Source organism: Pristiophorus japonicus, chromosome 3, assembly GCF_044704955.1.
Source record: "Pristiophorus japonicus isolate sPriJap1 chromosome 3, sPriJap1.hap1, whole genome shotgun sequence".
In the NCBI taxonomy this organism is placed as follows: domain Eukaryota; kingdom Metazoa; phylum Chordata; class Chondrichthyes; family Pristiophoridae; genus Pristiophorus; species Pristiophorus japonicus.
In genome coordinates this window covers 318051236-318077606 of record NC_091979.1, presented here as the reverse complement: position 1 = coordinate 318077606, position 26371 = coordinate 318051236, and the positions used below count along the sequence as shown (strand labels likewise).

Sequence of the window (26371 nt, the reverse complement as noted above, 5' to 3'; positions counted from 1 at the left end):
TTTCGGACGGGGATTGTAGCGGGAGGAGCAGTCCTTTTGACCGGAAATGTTCTTCCCTTGCTCCAAAAAGAGTTCCCCGTGAAAAAAAGATAATTTGTTTTCACACAATTGAAAAATTGAAAGATATAAAATTCTTACGGGGCTTGACAGGGTTAATGCTGGGGGGTTAATGCTGGGTAAATGTTTTCCCTGTCTGGGGAATTTAGAACACAGGGTCACAGTCACAGAATAAGGGATAGGCAATTTAGGACTGAGATGAGGAGAAATGTCTTCACTCAAAGGGGTGTGAACCTTGGCAATTCTCTACCCCAGAGAGCTGTGGATGCTCAGTCGTTGAGTATATTCAAGACAGAGGCCGATAAAATTTTGGGAATAAAGGGAATTAAAGGATATGGGGATAGTGCGGGAAGGTGGAATTGAGGTACATCAGTCATGATCTCATTGAATGGCGGAGCAGGCTCGAAGGGCCAAATGGCCTCCTCCTGCTCTGATTTTGAATGTTCTTATGTCTTCGGGGCTGTCCAATTTACCCCCCCCCACCTCCGCCCTCCCACACACAGGTGTCTGTGCAGCCCCTCCAATACCTTAAAACTAGTTTCCAGCATTGCACAGACCTGGGACAATACCTCCACAGAAAAGCTGAACCCTTCCAGGGGCTGCTTTTCCAATAGGACTAAATATGATGTGAGGCGTCTGCAGCCTCTCCCAATGTTAGATTCTTCCATTGTCCCATTCCTCTGGATCTTCCCAACCATTCCTCCCTCACCTTTCTCTAATAGCACTGTGGCTACAGCTAGCAGTGTAAGGGCCATGTGTCACTCCACAATCAACAGCTGTTCAGTTTACTGCCTGTGTTAAAGGCTGGTCTGAATGTTCCTTACAGAGCTGGTACAGTTCACCATCACAAAGTGTGGATTATGAGTGACACTTACTGTCAGCATTAGCACAGATCAATGACACAAATAAAATTGTAGTTGTAGTATCTTTTTATTGGTTATTTTAACACTCAATCTCTGATATTACAGCAAATTAACATTTCTCATTGGGAAATCTGTATCTGCAACTATAAAGCTTTATTATTTTTCATCATTTTAACTTATTTTTATATCCCTTAGCCGTGGTGGAAATTAACCGCTTCCATTGAAGAGGCAGGAAATCAGGGAGCTGCGGGCGGCTCGTTACAGGGAGAGAGAGAACATAATCTTTCTTCAGGCGTGATACCGACCATCCCGTTTTAACAATGTCAGTGACTGAGGCTCCTTGTCAGCAGTGGGATGAATAAAATTAAGCCCACATTATTCTGAAGGAGCACTGGCACTCATCCTGTCCCCCACCAAAAAATAATTCATCTCTTATTCGGGACTCTGATGCTGTTCCGCCAGGTTTTATTGAGCAAAGGGCCCGCGGTTGTTGCTTCACCCGACAGGCTGTTGTTCCCCATCCATTGAAGAGGCTGCAAATCAGGGAGCTGCGGGCGGCTCGTTACACAGAGAGAGAGAGAAATTAATCTTTCTTCAGGCATGATACCGGCCATCCCGTGTAGCAGGGAAATTGCACAATCCGGGTGAAATCGGCCGAACCAGTGTAAAAGATCGCAGAAACTCGAGCATAAGTTCTGTCAAGCTTCAACCGAGATTTCCGTGATCTTTAACCCTGGTTTAAAAAGCTTTCTGTCCGAAGCTGGCGCCGCCCACAAAACTGGTCACACCCCCAGATAGAAATAACAAGGATGGTGAGTTTCCGCCCATTGCGTCCATTTGCAACCTTTCGAGGAGCGTTTTCAAATTGAGCTGGTTTTCTGAGGTGCCCAGGCACTAGTAGGCACAATTTAATAGGTTTTACATCTTAAAAATATTTAAATTATTAAAAGTCTGACTAGTGTACAACAATAAAACTTATAACTGGTTCAGTGTAGATTTTAAAGCCATTTTCATCATCTTAAATCAGGTAAAGCACAGCTGAAAGACTGACTAAAAATATTTAATTTTGCAGGTTACATCCATTTTCAGCTGTATCAATAAAGCTGCACCAATTGCCACTCTTAAATATATCAATGAATATTTTGAATGCAAAAAATAACTGATTACATTCTGTTACACTGACTGACTGCACTGGTTCTTGGAAGATTTTACGTTTGTAATTAAGCAAATGCATTTAGTGGAAACTTAAACTGTAATCTAACCAGCGTAACTTCAAGTGCAATTTGCACCCAAAGCAGAAACTCTACCCGCTGTGTTTAGTTTTAGCTGGGAGAGTCGTCGTTGATTTAGATAGAAAGGCGTAATTCACAAAGAGCACTTAGATATTCTTCATTGTCACAATCAAACTCCAAGGCCTTTTCAAAGCACTCAATAGCTTCACACTTCTCCCCATCCAGCTGGTGCAGTAACCCAAGAACACCAAAGGCCTTGCTGTCTCTGGGATTCCTGTCAATTTGTTTTGTTGCAATCTTTCTCAAGTTTTCGCGACACAATTGCCATTCCACTGTGTCACGTTGGATTTTAAGTCCTTCCAGAAAATAGCTGATGGCATTTGATTCAGATCTTTTGTGATGCAGTTCATATAACCCAAACTGCGCATATACTGCCTGCTTATTATCAGGATGAAAATCCTCTAATTTCAGTAGATTACTGTAAATCTCCTCTGCTTTGAGATATTCTCCATTTAATGAACAGATTCCTGCAAAATCCAGTTGTGCAAAAATAAATGTTAATGGGCGGGGCTCAAATGCCTTTTCAAAATGGTACTTGCATAGTTTGATCAACTCAGTTTTCTGTTGAAAAGCAGCATTGCGAGGGTCTTTGCTGCCTGGATATTTGATTAGTTGATATAGTTTTTTTCTGTAACACAGACCTATTTGGTGGTGTATGAAGGTTGAGTTTGGGCTAATTTCTAATGCTTTCTTCAATAGCTCCACAGCTTTTTCCACATCTCCTTCTCTTCTGTAAAATTTTGCTGCATAACGAGTTACATATGGAAGATCAGGGGACTTCTGCAATGCTTGTTCAACTAATTTCAGTGCTTCCTCATTTTGATTGAACTCTTGTAGTTTTAGAGCCAACAGCACCATGGCTACAGAGTCATCTGGATCAAGTTCCAGCACACGTCGCAACTGCTTCACTGATTGGCTGCGGTCACCACTCTCTGGGGTACCAGAAATCCCTTCCAGACGGAACAGAGCAGTCGCATAGCCAACGTTCCATTCAGTGTCATCAGGATCTTCCTCCAGAGCCTTCTCAAAACATTCCTTTGCCTCTTCATAGTATTGACTAGGAGAATTCAACAGTGACCAACCCTTCTCCCCGTATACTTCAGGTATCAGTGCTGTATACCGAGAGCCATCAGTAAATTGTTTACAGATCATCTCCAGCTTGTCGAGGTAGGACTGGGCCTCTGTCAGTTGGCCCATGTGATAATATACCCAGGCATAGTTTCCATAGGTGATGATGCTTCTTCTTTCAAATTCATGTTCATGGTTCTCCCTCAGAATCTTTTCAGCTTCCTTTAAGTTTTGAATTGCCTCTTCACAGTTGCCTTGCAGACAGTTTACAAAAGTGAGGTGGTTGTAAGACCTGGCCTGATATTTCACACCAGCCTGTATTGAATCTTGCAATCTATACTTCATGTCGTCCAAGTCAATGTTTTCTTTCTGTGGGCCCCACGTGAAGTGACATTGAAGCTGATCGAGCTTCACTTTCAACAAATCCTTCTGTGTGTTGCTGCAAGAGAACAAAATTCATCAAAACCCGTCTCAGACTGGCTGAGTCACCCCCTCCCCTCTCTCCGGTTTCTTTAACTAAAGCCTTCTCCCGACTCCTGGATCCACTAACCATGAAATCTCTGGTCACACAAAGGTGACCTCTGCAAAAACGACTGCAAAAGGAAAAGGTATGACTGCAAATCTCAGCTGTACTCACACTGGTCTCCTTCATGCTCGCTGATGTACCAGCTCCTGGACATTTAGTCTTCTCGCTCAATGTGCAGCATCGCCTCAAACACCTCCACTCCTTTTCATTCATGCATTCCATTCTGAAATGGGAGTTCCTCACTAAAAAGGTCAGAGCTAATTCTAAAACACTCTCCCTCTCACATTGGCAGTCCAGGTAACTCTCCACTAAACAGATCATCAACCTGGTCCTCCACAGGGACCCTGCTGTCTGTGAGCAGGTCATTCCCCACCCCAACATGCGGAAGGAGAACCGAGAGGTCTTTCACATTATGAAAGTTTATGATAGAGTCGACACAGAGAGAGTGTTTCCACTGTGAGGAGGAGCAAAACTAGAGGCCATCAGGTGTAAAATAGACACCAAGAAATCAAATAGGGAATACAAAAGAAACTTCTTTACCCAGAGAGCGGTGAGAATGTGGAACTCGCGACCATAGGGAGTGGTTGAAGTAAATAGTATCGATGCATTTAAGGGGAGACTAGATAAGCAAATGAGGGAGAAGGGATTAGAGGGTTATGCAGATAGAATTAGCTGAGGAAAGACAGGAGGAGGCTCGAGTGGAGCATAAACCAACATGGACTGGTTGAGCTGAATGGCCGGTTTCTGTGCTGTCTATCCTATGTAACACTCTCCAATCCCATCCTTAAAGCAGAAAAGGCCCAACACAAAGATATCAGCATTCTGAAAGACCATGTTTCATGAACTGACTCTTACCCTGCTGAAAATCTTCCACCATGCCATCCTCCAGGTGTGATGTTAAACCAAGGCAGCCTCTGCCTATTCCAGTGGATCAAGTGGACCTCATAGATTCTATGGCATTATCCGTGAATTCTGTGTTACTCTAACTCGGGCTCGTGTCCTTCTCCCACTTCACCCACTGATGGTGGCCGAGCCATCAGACCAGACAGGCCCGATACTCTGGAATTCCCTCGCTGAACCTCTCCACCTCACTCTCCTCCTTTACAATCTCCTATCTCTTTGACTAAGCTTTTGTCATCCCTCTAACCATCCCCTTCTTTGCCTCGGTGTCCATTGTTGTCTGATTACGTTGCTGTGAAGCACTGTGGGATGTTTTACTCGGTGAAAAGTGCTATATAATTGCCAGTTATTGTTGTTCTGCAAACTGAATTGTCGCATTTCCCGACAAAACAACAGTGACTGCACTGCAAAATAATTCACTGAATGTGAAGCACTTTGGGGCATTTCTAAGAGGTGTGATAATGTGTTACATCAATACAAATTCTTTCTTCCTTGCTGTTAAATTCACGTCGATACACTTCATCCCCCAGTCATCCCAGCTTCTCCTTGCACTCTACTCCGTCGGCCTCTTGTTCCTGTTGGCTCTCGTCTCCCTCCCCCCACAATCCAAGCTGTCATTCTTACCCCTGCCCCAGTTCATGGTGGCTTTCCTCCCTTTGCTGCTCTGTTCAAACTGCTGCACCTGTCCTTTCCCCCAGTTCATGTCAGCACTCTTCTCCCCCGCCCCCATTCTCAATGTAAGTCAGCACTTTTCCTTCTCCTACACACTTTAAGCTGGCACTCTCCTCCTGCATTTCATGCTGTGTCCATCCCCCCATCACAGTCCATGCTGTACTCTCCCTTTGCTTTATAGTTCAGGTTGCTTTAGTATGGATATATGAAAGTGCTGGAAATCACTATTTTACATTAGTAGATCCCTTCTAGATTCCCATGGAACACAAAGTGAAACTTTCTTTCTTCAAACTCTGGATATGACCTGAGGGCACTTACAGAATACACCTTTCCACCACAGTGTAATATTCAAGTTTAACTTTGTACTTTCAACAAAGCCGAGTCAAAAATAATTTAAATTGTTGTTTGAGTTATAATCCTATGAACAGGTCTGCCTTTTGCCTCATGTTTACTGACTATCACCAGTCTTGGTGCAGCAGTGTTCCCTTATCTGTGTGTCTCACTGTGAGCCACTAATCCCAGCTCTCTGCATTTCAACTGCTTTGTAATGTAAGCTACTTTATTTCTGAAAACTAGTTCCTTGTTCAATAGTCTACACGTAAATTTAAATAAAGGAGGAATTCCAATGACCGTTACCTCATAGTGCTGATCGATGGACAATGCGTTGAATTCCCTTTTCAGCTCCAACTGTACTTCCAATGGAGAGTTGATCGAGAAGTGTGTTGATGTGTTGTTTTCCAGCTCGTTTATCCTGTTCAGTCAGTTATTGCTTAAATCATTGTCTGAATGTGAATAGAAACTAAACCTATAAAATGTAACAAAGAACCAAATGGTTGAAAACAGGTGCGAAATGGAGCAGTGCTAATAAGACCCGCCTGTTTGAAAGTCTGGATTTAGCATACAATTTTAGTCCTAATTGGTGATTACCACAATTTGAACGCCTGGAGGTACTAAACAGACACCTGGGACTAAAAATTCGATTGCATAGTACCTGTTGTTTGGGCGCTACAGGTGCCTTTTTGGGTCAAAACAGCATCCGCGCCGTGCTCGCACAATTCTGGTGCAGGCCGTGCTGGACACCATCTTTCTGAGGACGTTAGTGTCGGCGCTTGGAGCGTGCGCCAGATTATGTAGATTGGGAACATCGTGACCTCAGTCAGCGTGCAATGATAGTTTGACACCAGAACTGCTATTTTCATCCTCAATGGTGCAGGAAACGCCCTGTGTTACCCTCGCACAGCTGAACAGGGTTCAGCAGCTGAAAGGACACCCGACCAGTGATATTTAAAGGGATCATCAACCACTCTCAGGTCAGTTGCTGATTAATTTCCACTGGCTCCGTGTAAGTTTGTGGAACCGTTTGGAGCTTTTTCGAGTTGTTTAAAGTTGGTGGGTGACAGGGAGTGGTGCGGCAAGTGGAGAGGGCCTTGTTTCTGATTTCAAGTTTTCTGGTCAGCCCACTTGCTCCCAGACATGGGTGTTCTAGTTGTATTTCCCCTTGGCCTGCAGCATGACAGGGAGATGGAGCAGAGGCAGCGAAGAAGAGAACAAGCTGCTCACAGAGGGAGGAGGAGGAGGGGAATAAGGTCTCTCAGCAGGAGGCATTAACCACTTAGGGTCTTCCGAGAGCAATTCTCTTACCTCAGCCTGAGCCAGGAGCAGTGAGTGAGGTGCGTGCACTTTACTTGGTGATGCTCACAAACTCTGCTACCTCCCACAACATGACCTGCAGCCTCACTCTAGGGCAATGGCTGATAAGGTCACCGTGGTCCCAATTTTTTTGCATCTGGATCCTTTCCAGCTGGAGCAGGCAACATCTGTAATATCTCCCAATTCGCTGCCCATTACTATATAAGAGATGTGACAGATGCTCTTTATGCCAGGAGAGGTGACTTCATTGTTTTCTCTCTGACCAGAGAGATCCAGGCAGAGTGCGCACCTGCTTTACCAGGGTAACGGGATTCCCCATGGTGCAGGGTGCCATTGACTGCACGCATGGAGCTTTGTGGGTGCCACACCAAGTGCTGAGATGTACCACAACCGCAAAGGTTACCACTCGCTGAATGTGCAGTTGGTGTGCGACCATGCTCAGCACATCATGATGCTGAATGCCCGGTTTCCTTGCAGCAGTTATGATGCTTTCGTCTGTGCCAGTCCGCTGTTCACTCAGTCTTTGAGCCACCAACACAAAGCAGAGGTGGCTGCTGGGTGACAAGGGCTATCCGCTGAACATCTGGCTCATGGCTCCGCTCCGCAACCCAACAACACATGGGTAGCATGTGTACAATTAGAGACGTGCTGCCAGACAGAATCTGATAAAGCAGACCATTTGTGTCCTTAAACAAGGCTTCTGCTGCCCTGCAGTACTCACTAGATCACGTCTCAAGATCCGTCGTGCTCTGCTACAGGTTCCCGAACCTTGCTATCATGAGAGCACAGCCGTTGCCACCAGCAATACAGTGACCAGCTGAGGAGAGGGAGGGGGAGGAATCAGAGGAGGAGGAGGAGGAAGAGGAGAAGGAAGTGGAGGAGGAGGAAGTGGAAGATGGGGAAGTGGAAAAGGAGGAAGTGGAAGGGAGGAGGCAATCCAGACAGCCCTTCCTTCCCGGGCTTTCCGTGAGCGAATAATCCGACCAGGGTACGAGAGAACACAACCCCGATTCCCGATTGAACAATAATCCCCCACCTTACCTTCCCTCTGTTACTGACCATTGCAGCATTCGCTTGCCCACAATGTGGAACTAAAAGCCATCACAAAGGAGACATTCCAATCCAACTTTATCCATCAATCCATCCGATATAACCAAACAAAGTCAACTAATCACCCTTGTGCATTACCTTAGTGCCTGTCTTCCATGTGCTCCTACAAAGTGCTACCCCAGTATATCCGGGAGGGCGCTGAGCACCTCATGTCTCATCGTCGAGAGCATGCAGAGAACAAGTGCAACACCGCCTCCAGTGCACCAGTGCAGCCTTCGGCCGTCTGAGGAAAGGAGTGTTTGAAGACCAGACCCTCAAAACTGCCACCAAGCTCATGGTCTGCAGGGCTGTAGTAATACTTGTCCTCCTGTATGGCTCAGAGACATGGACCATGTGCAGCAGACACCTCAAGTCGCTGGAGAGATACCACCAACGAAGTCTCTGCAAGATCCTACAAATCCTCTGGGAGGACAGATGCACCAACATTAGCATCCTTGACCAGGCCAACCTCCCCAGCATTGAAGCACTGACCACACTTGATCAGCTCTGCTGGGCAGGCCACATTGTTCACATGCCTGACACAAGACTCCCAAAGCAAGCACTCTACTCAGCAAACAAGCCAAAGCTGGGCAGAGGAAACGTTATAAGGACACCCTCAAAGCCTCGCTGATAAAGTGCAATATTCCCACTGACACCTGGGAGTCCCTGACCAAAGACCGCCCTAAGTGGAGGAAATGCATCTGGGAGGGCACTGAGCGCCTCAAGTCTCATCGCCGAGAGCATGCAGAAAACAAGCGCAGGCAGCAGAAAGAGTGTGCGGCAAACCAGTCCTTCCCACCCCTTCTCTCAACGACAATCTGCCCCACCTGTGACAGAGTCTGCGGTTCTCATATTGGACTGTTCAACCACCCACAAACTCATTTTAAGAGTGGAAGCAAGTCCTCCTCGATTCCGAGGGACTGCCTCTGATGTTGATGACTCCCTTTGAGGTCCTACCCTTTAATTTTTCTCCTAGCGCCCTAAATTCTGCCTGCAGGACCTCATCCCTCGTTCTACCTATGTCATTGGTCCCGATATGGACCACAACCTCTAGCTATTGACTCTCTCCCCACAGAATGCCCTGCGTCTGCTCTGTGACATCCTTGATCATGGCACCAGGGAGGCACCATACTATCCTGGAGTCAAGCCTACGGCCGCAGAAAGGCCTCTATTCCCCTAACTATTGAATCCCCTATCACGACAGCTCTTTTATTCTTTGTCCCTCCCCGCTGTGCAGCTGAACCACCCATGGTGCCTTGGACTTGGCTCTGGCTGCACTCCCCAGAGGCACCATCGCTCTCACCGATGCTCAGAAGAGAATATCGGTTGGAAAGCGAGGTGGACTCGGGGGGACTCCTGCACAACCTGTTTAGCATTCTTCCTCCGTCTGGTGTTCACCCACTTCACCGTTACCTGCAGACTTTTAAGCTGCATGGTGACCACCTCCTGTAACGTGCTATCCACGTAGCTCTCAGCCTCGCGGATGCACCGTATTGACTCCAGCCGCCACTCAAGCTCGAAACGCGGAGCTGGAGTAGTTGAAGCTGGAGACACCTCCTGCGCACGTGGCCGTCTAGGCCGTACGAAGCATCCAGGACTTCCCACATGCTGCAGGATGTAAAGTCCATGGGACTGAGCTGCCCTGTCATCCCTCTAATTAGACTTATCTGATTATAAAAGAGAAAGAGAAAGAGAAAAAGAAAGATACTTACCAATCAAACAGCCAATCATTTACCTGCCCGGACGAGGACTGTGAGGTCATCGCCAGAAGTAAACTCCTCGCCGACCTCCGGGCTTTCTGCTCCTCGGACTCCTGACTCGGGACCTCCCAAACTCTTGGATCCCCAGAACTCTCAGACCTCCCGAACTCTCGGACCTCTGGATCTCTCAGACCTCCCGAACACTCAGGCCTCCATAACTCTCAGACCTCCCGAATTCTCAGACCTCCCGAACACTCAGACCTCCCGAACTCTCGGACCTCCGGATCTCTCAGACCTCCCGAACTCTCAGACCTCCCGAACTCTCAGACCTCCCGAACTCTCAGACCTCCTGAACACTCAGGCCTCCATAACTCTCAGACCTCCCGAACTCTCAGACCTCCCGAACTCTCAGACCTCCTGAACACTCAGGCCTCCATAACTCTCAGACCTCCCGAATTCTCAGGCCTCCCGAACACTCAGACCTCCTGAACACTCAGGCCTCCTGAACTCTCAGACCTCCCGAACTCTCAGACCTCCTGAACACTCAGACCTCCCGAATTCTCAGGCCTCCTGAACTCTCAGACCTCCCGAACTCTCAGGCCTCCTGAACTCTCGGAACCCAGGGCCTCCCAAATGAATAATGGATCTGTCACACCTTCCATGCTGGAAAGGATGGGCTCCAAGCTCTGCCCAAAGCCCTGTGCAAGTTTGGTGCTCCTCCATGCTCCTTGACATTGCACTCAGACTTTCTGGCAGGCCTGCCAATGTACCAAGCCTTTTGTTATGCAGACACCCATCAATGTTTCTCTGTAGGCTGCCCATCGAAGGCCTCATCTGAGTCCACTGCAGCAGAACTCATATGTGCTCTCACCCTCCAAGGAGCTGGCACCTGCACTACCTTGTCCTCTGCCTCGCTGCAGACCACTCACGCCCGGTGACTCACCATGTGAAGATCCCGCCTCTAATCTACCCTCTAAACTCCGCGGAGTGTTAGTTCGGGATGTGGGATGAGGGGGCAAGTGTGATGTGCTCTTTCCACCCCTCCGCTATCCACGGGCTCAGCCATGCCCCTCCAAAAAATGGCCTGTACCATCTCCTCCAAGTGGGTGAGGTGCTGCAGGCAAGCCTGTATCCCACTGGTTAGGTTCTGTTGGCGCTGGTTATGCGCCACCTTTTCCTACAAGGAAGTGTAAAGTCCTGACCCTGCAGTACAGACTTAAACAAGGCACATGCTGAAGTCAAGGTCACTCTGGACCTGCACCTTTATTTCATAGCTCTCGAGTGCCACACTTGCCACACCCTCCCCCAAGGTCTTATTGGCTTTATAGATTTAGTCTCTCAGGTGGTCTGCGCTCTCGCATGGAGCGTCTTAGTTGTGGGTCAGTTGTTTGCCTTGGTGCCTGTTTTTCTTTCGGTGTGACTGCTGGTATCTCGCCTGGGCTGTCTGTTGAGACTGCCCTTTTCTCAGGTTGTTCCCTCTGTCTGTCCACCAGGTGTGGTGTGAGTTCCACATTGTAGTCTGCCTCTGGTTCTGCAGTGTTGTTGGTGAATCTACTTTTTACTTGGTCGACATGCCCCCAGCAGGTTTGGCCATTGTCCATTTGTACAACCAGTAGCCTGTTTCCTTCCTTGCCTGTTTCTGTCCCTGCAAGCAATTTGGGACCCCTGCCATAGATTAGCACAAACACTTTGTCCCCTATCTCATTCCACCTCCCCCTCAAATTTCGTTCATGGTACTCAGTTAGCTTCCGGCACTTTGCCTCAACAATTTCATGTATGTCTGGGAGGATTAACGAGAGCCTAGTCTTTAAGGTCCAGTTCATCAACAGTTGCGCGGGGGGAACCCCAGTCAACGAATGTGGACGAGATCTGTATGCCAGTAGCAGTCGCGCGACAGGCAGCTCTGCAGCATGCGACCTTGGATTTTTAACATGCCTTGTTTAACGATTTGTACTGCTTGCTCCACCTGGCCATTGGAGGCCAGCTTGAACAGTGCCATCTTAACATGATTTATGCCGTGGTCAACTATAAAATCTTGAAATTCTGCGCTGGTGAAGCACGGACCATTATCACTGACCAATATGTCAGGAATTACGGGCATTGCAAACATGGTTCTAAGGCTCTCCACAGTGGTGGAGGTGGTACTCGAGTTTAAAATGGTGCACTCGATCCACTTTGAAAATGCATCGACGACTACGAGGAACATTTTGCCCATGAATGGGCCCGCATAGTCTACATGCACCCGCGACCACGGTTTGGTGGGCCAGGGCCAGGGCCTTAGGGGGGCCTCCCTGGGTGCATTACTGAGTTGGGCACAAATGGTGCACCGCCGGACGCAGAGCTCCAAGTCCGCGTCAATGCCAGGCCACCAGACGTGGGATCTGGCTATGGCCTTCATAAGGACGATCCCCGGGTGCTCGCGGTGGAGCTCCCGGACAAACACCTCTCTGCCTCGCAAGGGCATAACTACTCGGCTGCCCCACATCAGGCAGTCTGCCTGGAGTGATAGTTCATGCGTGCGCCTATGGAAAGGTTTGATCTCCTCGGGGCAGGCATCACGAGCCTCTGCCCAGTCACCAGTTAAAACACATCTTTTGACTAAGGATAACGTGGGGTTGCTGGTCATCCAGGCTCTGATTTGACGAGCCGTCATGGGCGAACCTGTGGATTCAAAGGCATTGATTGCCATGACCATCTCACAGTCCTGTTCATCAGACCCTTCCGTGGTCACCAGGAGTAGCCTGCTAAGCGCGTCGGCACAGTTGTCTGTGCCTGGTCTGTGCCTTACGGTATAGTCGTAGGACGCCAGCATGAGTGCCCACCGCTGAATACACGCCGAGGCGTTGGCATTTATTGCTTTGCACTCGGATAGCAGGGACGTTAGGGGTTTGTGGTCAGTTTCTAATGCGAACTTGGCCCCGAAAAGGTATTGGTGCATCTTTTTGACACCGTACACGCACGCGAGCGCCTCCTTCTCAACCATACTATACCCGCGCTCCACCCGCGAAAGTGACCTGGAGGCATAAGCAATGGGTTGTAATTTACTCGCATCATTGACATGCTGTAAAACGCACCTGACCCCATATGCTGACGCATGCCTTATTGAAGGCACATTCTTGGGCGTTTCCCCAAAACCAATCGCACCCCTTTCTGAGTAGCACGTGGAGAGGCTCCAGCAGCGAACTCAAGTTCTGCATAAAGCTCCCAAAGTAATTGAGTCGCCCGAGAAAGGCGCGCAGTTCCGGGGCCTGGGTGCCAGACGAATTGCTTCGGTTTTGGATTCTGTTGGGCGGAGTCCTTCTGCCCAAAAATTCAACCTCGGGCGCGAGAAACAGAAACTTGGATTTCTTAACTCTTAGGCCTACCCGGTCCAATCGACTTGGTACTTGCTCCAAATTGCAGAGATGGGAGTCGGTGTCCCTGCCCGTGATGAGTATGTCATCTTGAAACACAACCGTCCCCGGGATGGACTTGGGCAGACTCTCCATGTTGCGCTGGAATATAGCAGCTGCCAACCTGATGCCGAATGGGCATTGATTGTACACAAAAAGGCCTCGATGTGTGTTGATGGTGGTGAGTAGCTTAGACTCTTCGGTCAGTTCTTGTGTCATATACGCAGATGTGAGATCTAGTTTTGAGAAAAGTTTTCCTCCAGCCAATGTGGCAAATAGGTCCTCCACTCTGGGCAGCGGGTATTGGTCCTGTAGGGAGACTCTGTTTATGGTAGACTTGTAATCCCCACAGATTCGTATGGATCCATCAGGCTTCATGACGGGAATGATGTGACTTGCCCAGTCGCTAAATTCCACGGGTTAGATAATGCCTTCCCGCAGAAGCCGGTCCAGTTCGTGTTCAGTCTTTTCCCTCATCACAGAAGGCACAGCTCTAGCCTTGTGATGGACCAGTCTGGCATCCTGTGTGTTGTAGATTTTAACTTTAGCCCCTTTGAAGGTGCCCACACCTGGCTGAAAGAGATGTTCAAAACGACTTAAAACTGTTGAGCAGGAGGTCCGTTCCTCTGACGACATGGCGTGAACATCATCCCATTTTCAATTTAGTTTTGCCAGCCAGCTTCTCCCCAACAGTGCTGGGAGATCTCCGGGCACAATCCACAGGGGAAGTCGGTTCACCGTCCCTTTGTGTGTGACTGAGAGCATGGTGCTGCCAAGGATTGGGACGATTTCTTTGGTATAGGTCCTTAGTTTGGTGTCGATCCTTGTGAGTTTTGGTCTGTTGCTTTTGTGCGGCCACAGCTGTTCAAATTGTTGGACGCTCATGAGAGATTGACTAGCTCCCGTGTCCAGTTCCATGTTGATGGGTATCCCATTGAGAAGGACCCTCATCATTATTGGAGGCGTCTTGTTGTAAGAACAGTGGACATTGATCGTGTTGACCCGCTGTACCCCAGCATCCCGGGCACTGTCCCCACCGTCTTCTGGTCCGCTTTCCGACCCATCCGATTCGTATATCAGCCGAGCTGTTGTTTTTCTGCACATGCGAGCCAGATGCCCTGTATAGTTGCAGTTTCTGCAAACAGCATGCTGAAATCGACACCCCCTGTTGAGTGCCTTCCCCCACATCTCCAGCACAGACCGCTTCCATTGTTTCCGAAGGATGAGCTGCGTCTGGCTGATCTCTCTTGAGCTTCTCTCAGTCTGTAGTTGATTGCTCGCATTGTGGGTTGATGAGGTGTGAACGGCCGTTCATGTGGACCTTGATGGCTTCTGGCGCCACTGCCTGCTGTTGAAGACCTGCTTTCCTGTCTTTGTCTGTGTGTGGGGGTAGTGGCTTGATTCACGCTTTGAACCCCTTGTTCTGATGTTTCGTTAGTTGTCGTACCCGCAGTATAGATCAACCTCGTTTCTTCTTCTCCTGCCAAGAATGTCTGTGCGACCAGTGCTGCTGCCTCTAAAGTCAAGTTCTTGGTCTCTATAAGCTTTCGGAATATGCCTGCATGGCCTATTCCTTCAATAAAAAAGTCTCTCGGTACTTCTCTCCTTAGTTCATCGGAGAACTCACATAAACTAGCCAGCCTCCGAAGTTCCGCCACAAAGTCGGGTATGCTCTGTACACAGCGTCTGTAGTTGTAGAACCTGTGTCTGGCCATGTGTAGGCTGCTCGCTGGCTTCAGGTGGTCTCTCACCAGTGTGCTCAACTCCTCAAACGACTTGCTTGCTGGTTTCTCGGGTGCCAGCAGGTCCTTCATTAAGGCGTATGTTTTCGAGCCACAGCTGGTCAAGAGATGGGCTCTTCTCTTGTCTGCCTCATCGTCTTTGGTTACAAAGCTTTGCTGGAGTCTTTCTATAAAGTCCTCCCAATTGTCTCCGGCATTGTATTTCTCATCTGAGCCGTTGGTAGCCATTCTGTGGATTCTGTGATCCCGTAACTCGTCGCCACTGTAAAGTCCTGACCCTGCAGTACAGACTTACACAAGGCAATGCTGAAGTCAAGGTCACTCTGGACCTGCACCTTTATTTCACAGCTCTCGAGTGCCACACTTGCCTGAGACCTGCCTTTATATACCTGTGTGGAACAGGTATGCAGTGTCTCCTGCAAGTGCACCCCTGGTGGTAAGGTATGCTTGTGGTTACAGGTCATATCTAGTTACAGTCATGTATAGCATGGTAAGATACAGTTATGTACAGTAGTGTGAGATACATGACAGGAAAGGTGTCAGGTGCAATGTGTTTGGGTGATATGTCTGTCATAGTTGAATAGCTGTCAGTGTGTGTAAGTTGTGAGATTTGGGTTTGAGACATGCAGCAGTGGTAATGTGTGAGGGTAAGGTAAAGTTATGAATGTGAGATCTGAGTTGTGATTGATAGAAATGCTTTGTAGGTGATTGATGGGGTTTTGGTGAATTAATAATGTTGAAGGCTACTGGACCAGTTGGTGGGATATAGAATTTGAAGATAATTTTACTGACCTTGAATACTCATATGAGGTCATTAAACTTCTTCCTGCACTGTGTCCATGTCCTAGGTGCTACACTGCTGGTATTCATCACATTGTCTAGCTGTTCCCACTGCACTTTGGTCTGCTGCCTGGAGGACCTCCTGGGCCCCCTGTGGGAGCAGCACCTCTCTCCTCGAGTTGACCTCCTGCACAAAGGCCTCCAGTGCTGCATCAGAGAACCTTTGTGCATGCTCTCTCACCTGTTGTGCCATTATTATATGATTTTTTTGGACTGTCTTCCTCAGCCAGTTGAATGATCTGCTGCAGGCAGAATGCACCTTCCCTTTAAGAGGTGCAGACAACCTTTAAGTAGAGCAGGCTAGCTTTTCTTGCAGCAGTATGTGTGGGCTCCTCGCGCTCACTTCCACTGGAGCAGTGCTCTGGCTGGCACGCAGTGGCACGTTGCAGGATGACTCAGGGACTGAGTGAGAGGATGCACATGTTCTTGGATGCAGCAATGGAGGTCCTGGTGGAGATGATCTAGAGGCAGATGGATGTCCTGTGCCCACAGGAGGAAGGATGCTACCTCACCCTCTTCACCCTCCTGTCCCTCTCTCCTTTTTATAATTTTTATTTTACAGGAGCTTGACCCAGCAATGATGAAGGAAAGACGATATGCTTCCAAGTCAGGCTAGTGTGTGACTTGCAGGGGAACTTGTTGGTGGTGGCGTTCCCATCCGCCTGCTGCCCATGTCCTTCTAGGTGGTAGAGGTCGCGGGTTTGGGAGGTGCTGTCGAAGAATCCTTGGCGAGTTGCTGCAGTCCATCTTATCGATGATACACACGGCAGCCACGATGCGCTGGTGGTGGAGAGAGTCAATGTTCAAGGTGGTGGATGGGATACCAATCAAGCGGGCTGTCCTGGGTGGCATCGTGCTTATTGAGTGTTGTTAGACCTGCTCGTGTCAAGCTCTTCCACACTTCTCATTGAACCAGGGTTGGTCCCCGGTTTGATGATGTTGGCCTGGAAATCCCGACCTCCCCGGGTCTGTACGGAGTGTGTACGGACCGGGGAAGGCATCGCAAAAGCCGGTTTTCAGCGCACAATGCACACGCGCTGAAAAGCAGCTTTTCCGATCTGTCCAGCTGGAGCTCGACAGATCGCACACATCTCAGGAGCGAGGACATTTGTACGGGCAAGATTGCAGGATTTACCCAAATCTTGCCCAGCAAATGTCCTCAAAACTCTTGCGCCTGATAAAAGCAGGCACATAGCCGACTTTTACAGGTGTAAGAGTTTTAAAATACTCAAAAATATAATAACATTAAATTAAAAAAGCACATTTTATTGTTAAAAACCCTGCCCACAAAGGTAAGTTTATTTTTAACCTTCATTACGAAACTTTAAAAAAAATGGAAACAATATATATTTTTTCTAAGGCATTTATTAACTTTAATTTCAATTAATTTTAATTATGTTCGGTGTGTTTTTTATTTTTTATTGTGGTGTTTAGTGTGTTTTGTTTCCCTCATTAATAGCGATAGAACTGGTCGATACGGAGCTCCCATTGCTAATACTGGACCTGATTGGCTGAGCAGTCACACGTGATTGCACCGTCTCCGTGGGAACCCGGAGGAGTGGAGCACACTTCGCAGCACGGGAAGAGAAGGCCTCCCCACCGGAATCCCACGCTCCTCCGGAACCACCAGGTAATTACGTTAAAATTCTCCGGTCAGAGGCGTTTGTCCGGAAGAAACCTCCGGCCGAATTTCAGGGCCAATACTGGAGTGAGTGATATGCTGGGAAAATGGAGAAACAGCCATTCTCGGCTGAGGAACCTAGGAACCCAGATCTTAGTGGCCCCACAAATAAATGTTAGCTGACGAATATAAAACCAACCGAGTGATCTTAAAATGAGGCCATTTAAGGAAGTTTCCAAGAGAACGTAATTCTGAATCACAATCATGAGAAAATGCATTCAATTTTGAAATCCACCACAAAATTACCACAGTGGTCCACTAGGTGGAGCAGTAGTCCACTAGGTGGAGCTATATTCCACTCATCGTAGGTAGTCTCACCTTTATATGTTTTCTCAAAGCACTTCAATCACCTAACACTCAGCAATTACTACTTCAAGGGGGAATGTCACCATGCGTGTAAGGGTAACAGAGTTGTGGCTCATGTGATTCTGATGGACCAATCAGATCTCTTGCAATGAGCACAGAAAAGGGCCCAAAAGTCGACGATTTTAATACAATGATAGATAAAAGTTGGAATGAAGTAGAAAAGCTTGCACCGTGCTGTTGATTCTATCTGAACCAGTAGATTACACAGATCAAGCATGTTATTTGAGCTAAAAATACAAAGGGATTCATTATTCCCCTTGTTTGGCTCAGGTCGATGAGGTGAGTCGTTCCATTCAATTCAGACATCCTGAGTAATCGATATTCTGGAGGATATTTCTGAAGTAATAGGCTCGATTGACAGCCAGGTTTGTGTGGAAGACTTGAGCCAGGTGTGTGAGAGGGTCACGGCCATGGATCTTTGTAGACCATTGATGGACAGCTCTGTATCTCTGCTGACTTCAGGCTGACTGTTGAACTGAGTGCAGGTGGCCAAGTATAAGCCCCGTGTCGCAATCTGCAGGGTTTGTGAGCGAAGGCTTGTGTTTGGCCGTCTGCCCAGTCTGAAACCAGTAGAAATACAGGGCTATTGAGAGAACCCTGTGGTATGTGAGAAATAGAGCAAGTGTGTGTCAAGGGCTAATTTAATGTCAAGGTCGCAGGAGAAGCTTCCATCTTGTATTGATTCCCAGAGGAAGAATAAAGTCTACATTTACTATAAATCTATTATTTATGTTCAGTACTGGTCACAGATTTGTTTGAATGTGTCCTGTGCTTTATAGACTGAGCTGTGATCTGATAATATTAATCTTCCACTTACCGATGAGAGCACATGGTATATCCAGTCAGCCAGAATACTGTGTTTCACATTTATTCTTATAGCCCTTCGAGATTTTACATTTTAAAATGAACTTTTATATTTATTTCCAGATTTGTTTGAAAATCCAGCCCATTTGTTGCTCCACGAAGGGTTTCTCTGGGAGAGTAAATCCATTGGAATTTTGTTTCAATTTTCTGATGGTGCATCTGCAATTCTATCCTGCTCCCCAACTTTTTACTTAAACTGCAAATTAAAACCCTTAATTTGTGCACATTTATAGCAATATTTTCACTGAACGAGTCACACAGATACCATATTGAGGTAGTTTCACACAATAACGGATCAGAGCTTACATTTATTTAGTGCCTTTAATGTTACAGTAAATGTCCCAAGATGATCCATAGAGGGGGAATGGATACCCAGCAATAGTAAAGGAAAGGTGAAAGGTTAGACAGGTAGATTTTTAGCAGGTTTTGTTGGTGGGGCGAGAAGGAGCAAGGTACAGGGGTTTAAGGGGAAGTGTCCCAGACAGCAAGGCCAATGAGGCGATTTACCAGCTCTCAGAATTTCCTGCTTAAGGCTGCTCTTAAACAAAGTGTGTGAGCTACAAGTTACTTTAAAATATTTAAACAGGGCAAAGGTGAAATTTCCCAGCCTTTTCAGTTGGATCTCCCCATGATCCTGTTATTTGCTTTGTGAGCCTATTTGGAGTGGTCCTAAGGAAAGGAACTTTCCTTTAAAAGTCACTGTTCCTTTAAGGGCTCCATGACAGAACCTTAAAGGGGCAGCAACTTTTTTGGCATTTTTTTGTTTGTATTTTTACTGGGAAAGTTTGAACTGTAACAGATTATTAAGGAAGTGCAGGGACACTGAACAGGGGAGTGGAGGAAGAACAAAAGGGACGTTCTGTGATCGGCTGGAAGACAGGAGGGATTTAAGAGACAAAAATGAGATGGTAATGGTACAAGTTAGGAAACAAAAGTTGAGTCTAGATGGGGTATGAATGGTGGAATCATCACCAATTGCCATGGGAAAGAGAGAAAAATAAATAAAAAGGGGGTGGGCATTGTAATAAAAAGGGAGGAAAGTGAACAAAAGACGGGCAGAGGTTCTCGTCTGAAATTGTGGAACTGGATGTTGAGTTGAGAAGGCTGTAAAGTGCCGAAACGAAAGATGAGCTTCTGCTCCTTGAGTTTGCGTCGAGCTTCATTCAAACAGTGTCGGAGGCCGAGGTCGGGGAGGTCAGAGTGGGAATGAAGTGGAGAAATAAAGTGACAGGCAACCGGAAGCTCAGGGTCACGCTTACGGACTGAACAAAGATATTCTGCAAAGTGGTCACCCCATCTGCATTTGCTCTGCCCGTTGTCGAGGGGACCACATCGTGAGCAGCGAATACGGTGAATACTAAATTGAAAGAGTTACAAGTAAATTGCTGTTTCACGGGGAAGGAGTGTTTGGGGCCCTGGATAGTGGGAAGGGAGGAGGTAAAAGGACAGGTGTTGCATCTCCTGTGCTGGCATGTGAAGGTACCGTGGGAAGGGAGGGGTTGCTGGGGGTAATTGCGGAATGACCAGGGTGTCGCGGAGGGAGTGGTGGGAGGGGGAGAGTCGAGGATGGGGGATTGGGTAATGAGCAGACTATTCAACTATAGTCATCACTACAGATGGAGCCAAAAAATTCAGGTCTGTTTTCATTAATTGGAGAATTATGATTTGATAGAGGTATTTAACATTATGAAAGGATGGGACAGTGTAGATTGAAACTGACTGTGTCTAGCAGTTGTGGTATCTAGAACAAGGGAACATAGACCTAGGCCTAGAAATTGGCTCCTTAGCGCCTCCTGTTATTGCCTCCAGGGGCTGATCAGGATGCATTAACCACTTACTGACCGGGCGTGGCGAGATGATCGACACCCACATTGTACCGCGATTCGCCCAGAGACCATGACATCATTGCCGTGTGCATCGCCCCGAACCCGAACTTCTATTCCGTCCCCTGCAGCTTCGCCGGCCGAAGATACCGACAGTTGCAGGACATGTTCATCGGGAGGCGATGCTTAATGGCGAGGTGGCCGAGATAATTTAAAACATTTGTGAAATGCTGCAAATTGATTATTTTCAATCCCCTTCCGTCATGATCAATCGTCCTGGCACTCAGCTGCAGTGCATTGGGCTGATCGGGCCGTGTCGTGTCTGCCGTCGGGGACCAGGTAAGTATTCCCCTTGCAGAGCCTGGGAGGGAAGAAGCCTTCCAACGCAGCACTGCTGCATGGCCCATTGTACAGCACTGCACAAGTACCGCCCAGCCTGCCTCCTGTTACTCTCTCGGATTTAGTGCTCAACTTCCTTCCTGGAACACAAAACACACATTGTTAAAAAGTTGAAAAACATTAACACCACTCCCGAATTTCTCCACCTCAATGTTTAATGTAAGAGATTTAGGACGGAGCAGGAGAAACTTTTTTCACAGAGGACTGTGAGGCTGCAAAATACTCTATCAGGATAGGTTAGATAGGTGATTGACGGAACCTAAAGGTTTTGTCTATGATGTGTAAACAAGGTGGAATAGAGTTACCTGTTTGTTTGTGCCGTGCGGAGAGACTGTTCCCAGAGGGGATTCCTTGTTTCAGTGTTTTCCTCTGTGCAGCTGATGGTTGCTGTGCAGTTTGGAGGCCGGGGAACATCTGAGGCCGGTGCAATTGTCCCTCGAGCAAAGTCAGCAGCCAGCAGGAGTCCAATATCGCAGGAGAGGAGCAGGCACAAGAAGGGCACAGCAAAGATCGTCAAAGGCTCAAGCCGCTGATACTGGAGAACTTGCAGCTAGCAGGAATCCAGACTCGGATCCTGCGATCTTTCTGCTTATATGGCTGAGCTATTCACAGCTTTAACCAGATGAGCCACCGGGAAAACCAAACTCAGTCAATTGAACAAGTGCCTGTGTCAGCTTTGGCTCAGTGGTAGCTCTCTCGTCTCTGAGTCAGAAACTTGATTTCTTCTGGATGTTGCTACGAGTCTACAAGTGTTTGGTACTTTCTACAGTTGTTTCAAGTTGCAAAAGACTACAGAGAGCGGTGTGGCAGATGCTGAAGGACTGCCTTCGAAGCTTCTACACAAACCAGTTGCTCCCAGACATGCGTGCACTAGTAGGCATTCCCCTTGGAATGCAGCAAGACTTGGAGAATGAACAGAGGGCACACAGAGCAGGACAATCTACTGGAAGAGGGGGGAGGAGGATGGGGAGAAGGGCTTTCAGCAGCAGGCCATATCCAGGGTGTTTAGGGAGCAATTCTTCCATATGAACCTCAATGAGAAACAATGTGTGAGACGCCTTCGCTTCAGTAAGGACGACCTCACTGAAATCTGCCACCTCCTGCAACCACAACTGTAACCTCAGAGCAGGGCACGGACCACATTACCAGTGGCTGGGAAGGTGACCATGGCGATGAACATTTATGGGTCTGGCTCCTTCCAGGCTGGAGCTGGAGATATTTGCAACATCTCGCAGTTGTCCATCCATTGTTGGTTAAAGGAGGTCACGGAGTCTCTCTATTCAAAGATCTCTGACTACATTTCATTCTCTCTCGCCAGAGACAAGCAGGGGAAGCGAGCACGAGGCTACGCTAGGATTGCAGGCCTCCCCATGGTGTGGGGTGCCATTGGCTGCACGTACATTACTTTGTGGGCCCCATGCCAGAACCAAAAGGGATTCCACTCCCTCAAGGTCCAGCTGGTGTATGACTGTAGGCAGCACAACATGCAGGTCAATGCCCGGTATCCTGGCAACAGTCATGACACCTTCATTCTACAGCAGTCTGCTGTGCCAGCTGCACTTGAGCCAAAATGGAAAGCCAAAGGGTGGCTACTGGGCGACAAGGTCCATCTGCTGACCATATGGCTGATGACTCTGGTGCACAAGCCAATGAAAGCCGTGCTACCACACAAAATGTGCTGGAGCAGGCCACTGGGATGCTGAAATAATAGTTCCGCTGCCTGGACCATTCTGGAGGGGCCCTGTAGTACTCACCAGAGCGGGTGTCAAGATTCGTGGTGGTCTGCTGCATGTTGCACAACCTCGCCATCATGAGGGCACAGCGCTTGTCACCTGCTATACAGCAAGCAGCTGAGGGTCAGGAGCATGAGCAGGAGGAGGAGGAGGAGGAAGAGGAAAAGGAGGAAGAGAAAGGGAGGAGACAACCTAGACAGTCCCTTTCTGCCCAGGCTGCCCGTGAGGAACTCATCTGTGTGTGATCCCAGTAACCGCAATCCAGGGGTACGTGGACCACAACAATTGGATCTACCCCCTCCCACTCCAAGTTCCTCTGCAGCCCAGGGGAGATGTCCTTAACCTTGGCACCGGGCAGGCAGCACCACCTTCGGGACTCACGCTCTCGGCTGCAGAGAACAGTATCTATCCCCCGACTGATACTGTCCCCTCCCACTACAGCATTTCTTTTTACTCCCCCCACTTAAATGGCCCCCTGTATCACATTGCTGTGGTCAGTTTGCTCATCCTCCCTGCAGTCCCTGTTTTGGTCCACACAGGGAGTAAGAGCGTCGAACCTGTTGGACAAGAGCAAGGGCTGAGGCTCCTCCATCACTACATCCTGGGTCCCCATACCTGCCTCACTGATAGTCACACCCTCCTGTCCCTGACCACGGACCAAGTTTGAATTAATTAATCTAAGGGGTGTGACTGCCTCCTGAAACACAGTGTCCAGGTAAGCGTGATGTGTCCCTGATGTGTTGCAGTGTTTGAAGCTTGGACTGATCAACACGGAGCCGAAGTTCCTCGAGCTGCCAACACTTACTGTCAATGTGGTCACCATGGGCCTCAATGGTCTCCACCTGCTCCCACATGTTGCAGCAGTAACATGTTGCCTGCCCTGCCATCTCTAATGTATTTAATTAATTACGTTTTCAAGTTTTGAACGTTTTAGTTTTTAATTCTGGCTCTTAATATAAACCAATGCCCAAGAAAAGAGAGAAAAACTGACCAACCAATCACTTCCCTGCTTTCCTGTGATGTCACACCTTTGATCCTTTTGACTTCTTGCCCTCCCAGGTCAGTTGGTGCTGGTTGGGCTGACACTTTAGTAGTTTGCCGCTCCTCACGATCTCGCTGTGGCTGTCACTGCAACTGTTGCTCTGCACTTCTGTGTGAATGTGTAAGTTTTCCCAGAACATCCCAGCAGTCACCTCTGGGTTAGAGGTGGAGAGGACGCCTGTGCAGTGCCAGAAAATACATCCTGGGGCCTGGGAACACCCAGTAACCAGAAAGGTTTTTGTTTCTTACCCGTTTTCTCTGCTATTTGTTGCCCTTCCCTCCGCTCCTTAAGGTGTTGACTCCTTCGTGGGACACAGTCCCATGGGCACTGGTCACCCTCCAGCACCTCACCCAGGGGCCCATTATTGCTGTGGAGAGCTGACCACAAGTTTCAAAAAAGCCTGACACAGGAAGGAAAATTTGCTCAATTTTATTGCAAATTATGCCCTATTTCCCGTTTGGGAATTGAATATTTTTATCAAATGCTGACAAGTGGCCATAAACATTACCGACTGCCAGAAAATATCGTGCAAGTTTTTCCCATCATGTCCTGTACCACACTAACTGTCCGCATTCACACAGACCAACAATTGTCATGTATTAATTTCACATTCTGTTTGTAGCCACCAGATGGCGACATTGTTGGAGGCCACTGAGCAGCATGCACATGGTGCTGCTCAGGTATAAAAGGCCAGCCATTTTGAGAGTCAGGCATTTTGGGCCTAAATAAAACATAGCCAAGGTTGTACCTTGCTTAGTTAAACAGTACTCAGTTTGAACCATTATTGCATACATAACAACAACACAAACTAAGTCTTTGCCACAGCTTAATTTTATTGGTTATTTTAATGTTCAATCTCTGATATTACAATTACAATTGAAATCTCGGGAAAATCAGTGTCTGCAGCCATTGTGTTTTGATATTTTATTCCCATTTTAACCTATTTCTAGATCCTTTAGCTTTCCTCCCTCTTCTGAGTTTCTTCACAGAGATGGTGACAGTCTCTGGAAAAGGGACTTTCCCGGGTATTGTCCAAGCTGCTCTGTGTTGGCCAATGAGGAACACAGAAGGTTTGATGAAGAGCAGGTGCAGCTGACCAGTTACAGGGCAGGGAGACTCCCAGTGACAGAGGCTGAGATCTGAATGAACGCTCTGGATGGGAGCCCAATCGTCTGTCAGCAAAGCTTCAGAGCAACAGAATCAAGCTGATGATTTATTTGAAGGGCCTGCAGTGGTCGTTGGTCCTCTCTCAGCTGGTACACATGGAAAGCCTTTCACCCGATGGGGGACTTTATTGTGAAGAGGCAGCAAGTGAAAGATAGGTCGACAGAGTGGTTTTATTGCACCCTCTATGGGCTGGATTGGAGATTTTTTTACACCGTCATTGCCATAAAAAGAGTATAAGTCACATGCTCAGAGTGCACTGAAGCTTATGCACCTCCAGCTATAATGCTTTACCTGCATTGCTGTTAAAACACCTAAACAGATGATGATCATAATAAATCACATTTTTCGATTATATTTGGACATCAGTGTCCCTCTATCTACCCAGTTTTCTAGATTATTTAAGAACTTCATTGGGGGCGATTTTAAACCTGCCCACTTGGCAGAGATTGGACTAAGCCACTCGTCAAAAGTGGCAGGGTCATCATTGACAATAACGGACTGGGGTGTGGTGACATCACACACGGACCGGGGTGTGGTGACATCACACACGGACCGGGGTGTGGTGACATCACCCACGGACCGGGGTGTGGTGACATCACACACACGGGGTCTGGTGACACCACACACGGACCTGGGTCTGGTGACATCACACGGACCGGGGTCTGGTGACATCACACACTGATCGGGGTGTGGTGACATCACACACGGACCGGGGTGTGGTGACATCACCCACGGACCGGGGTGTGGTGACATCACACACACGGGGTCTGGTGACACCACACACGGACCTGGGTCTGGTGACATCACACACGGACCGGGGTGTGGTGACATCACGCACACGGGGTCTGGTGACATCACACACTGACCTGGGTCTGGTGACATCACACACGGACCGGCGGTGTGGTGACATCACACACACGGGGTCTGGTGACACCACACACGGACCGGGGTGTGGTGACATCACACACGGACCGGGGTGTGGTGACATCACACACACGGGGTCTGGTGACACCACACACGGACCTGGGTCTGGTGACATCGCACACGGACCGGGGTGTGGTGACATCACACACACGGGGTCTGGTGACATCACACACTGACCTGGGTCTGGTGACATCACACACGGACCGGGGTGTGGTGACATCACACATGGACCGGAGTCTGGTGACATCACACACGGACCGGGATGTGGTGACATCACACACGGACCGGGGTGTGGTGACACCACACACGGACCGGGGTCTGGTGACATCACACACGGACCGGGGTGTGGTGACATCACACACGGGGTGTGGTGACATCATCGGGCCCTGACTGCGCCGTTAACTCTGGCCTGGGCGGGGGAAGCCGGTGCAGCTTTTCCAACAGGCCGAAGCAGCTCTGAGGAGAATCAGGATGTCAAGGTGTAAGTGTTTGACTTTCCTTTGTGCAGGAATGCCCCGCCAGGCCCCAAAATGAAAGTTTGGGGCTCCCCTGCCCCGGACTCCCCACATCCCCCATTCCAT

The 26371-nt window shown here is 48.3% G+C and overlaps 1 protein-coding gene and 1 long non-coding RNA gene across 2 annotated transcripts in view; one reads left to right on the top strand and one right to left on the bottom strand.

Annotated features, from left to right (window-relative positions):
• Positions 1 to 980: 980 nt before the first annotated feature.
• LOC139259593 (interferon-induced protein with tetratricopeptide repeats 5-like) lies at positions 981 to 6111 on the bottom strand. The gene is made up of 2 exons (XM_070875083.1): positions 6015 to 6111; positions 981 to 3719 (listed from the first exon to the last, which is right to left on the bottom strand). The coding sequence occupies exons 1-2, from the start codon at positions 6017 to 6019 to the stop codon at positions 2267 to 2269; spliced, it is 1458 nt and encodes a 485-aa protein (XP_070731184.1). The 5' UTR covers positions 6020 to 6111; the 3' UTR covers positions 981 to 2266.
• The window catches only part of LOC139259594 (uncharacterized), a 73723-nt gene continuing 50511 nt past the window's right edge, over positions 3160 to 26371 (top strand). Inside the window, exons 1-2 of the long non-coding RNA XR_011592610.1 lie at positions 3160 to 3379; positions 17251 to 17421. This is a non-coding gene — a long non-coding RNA (uncharacterized lncRNA). The remainder of the gene's footprint in view (positions 3380 to 17250; positions 17422 to 26371) is intronic.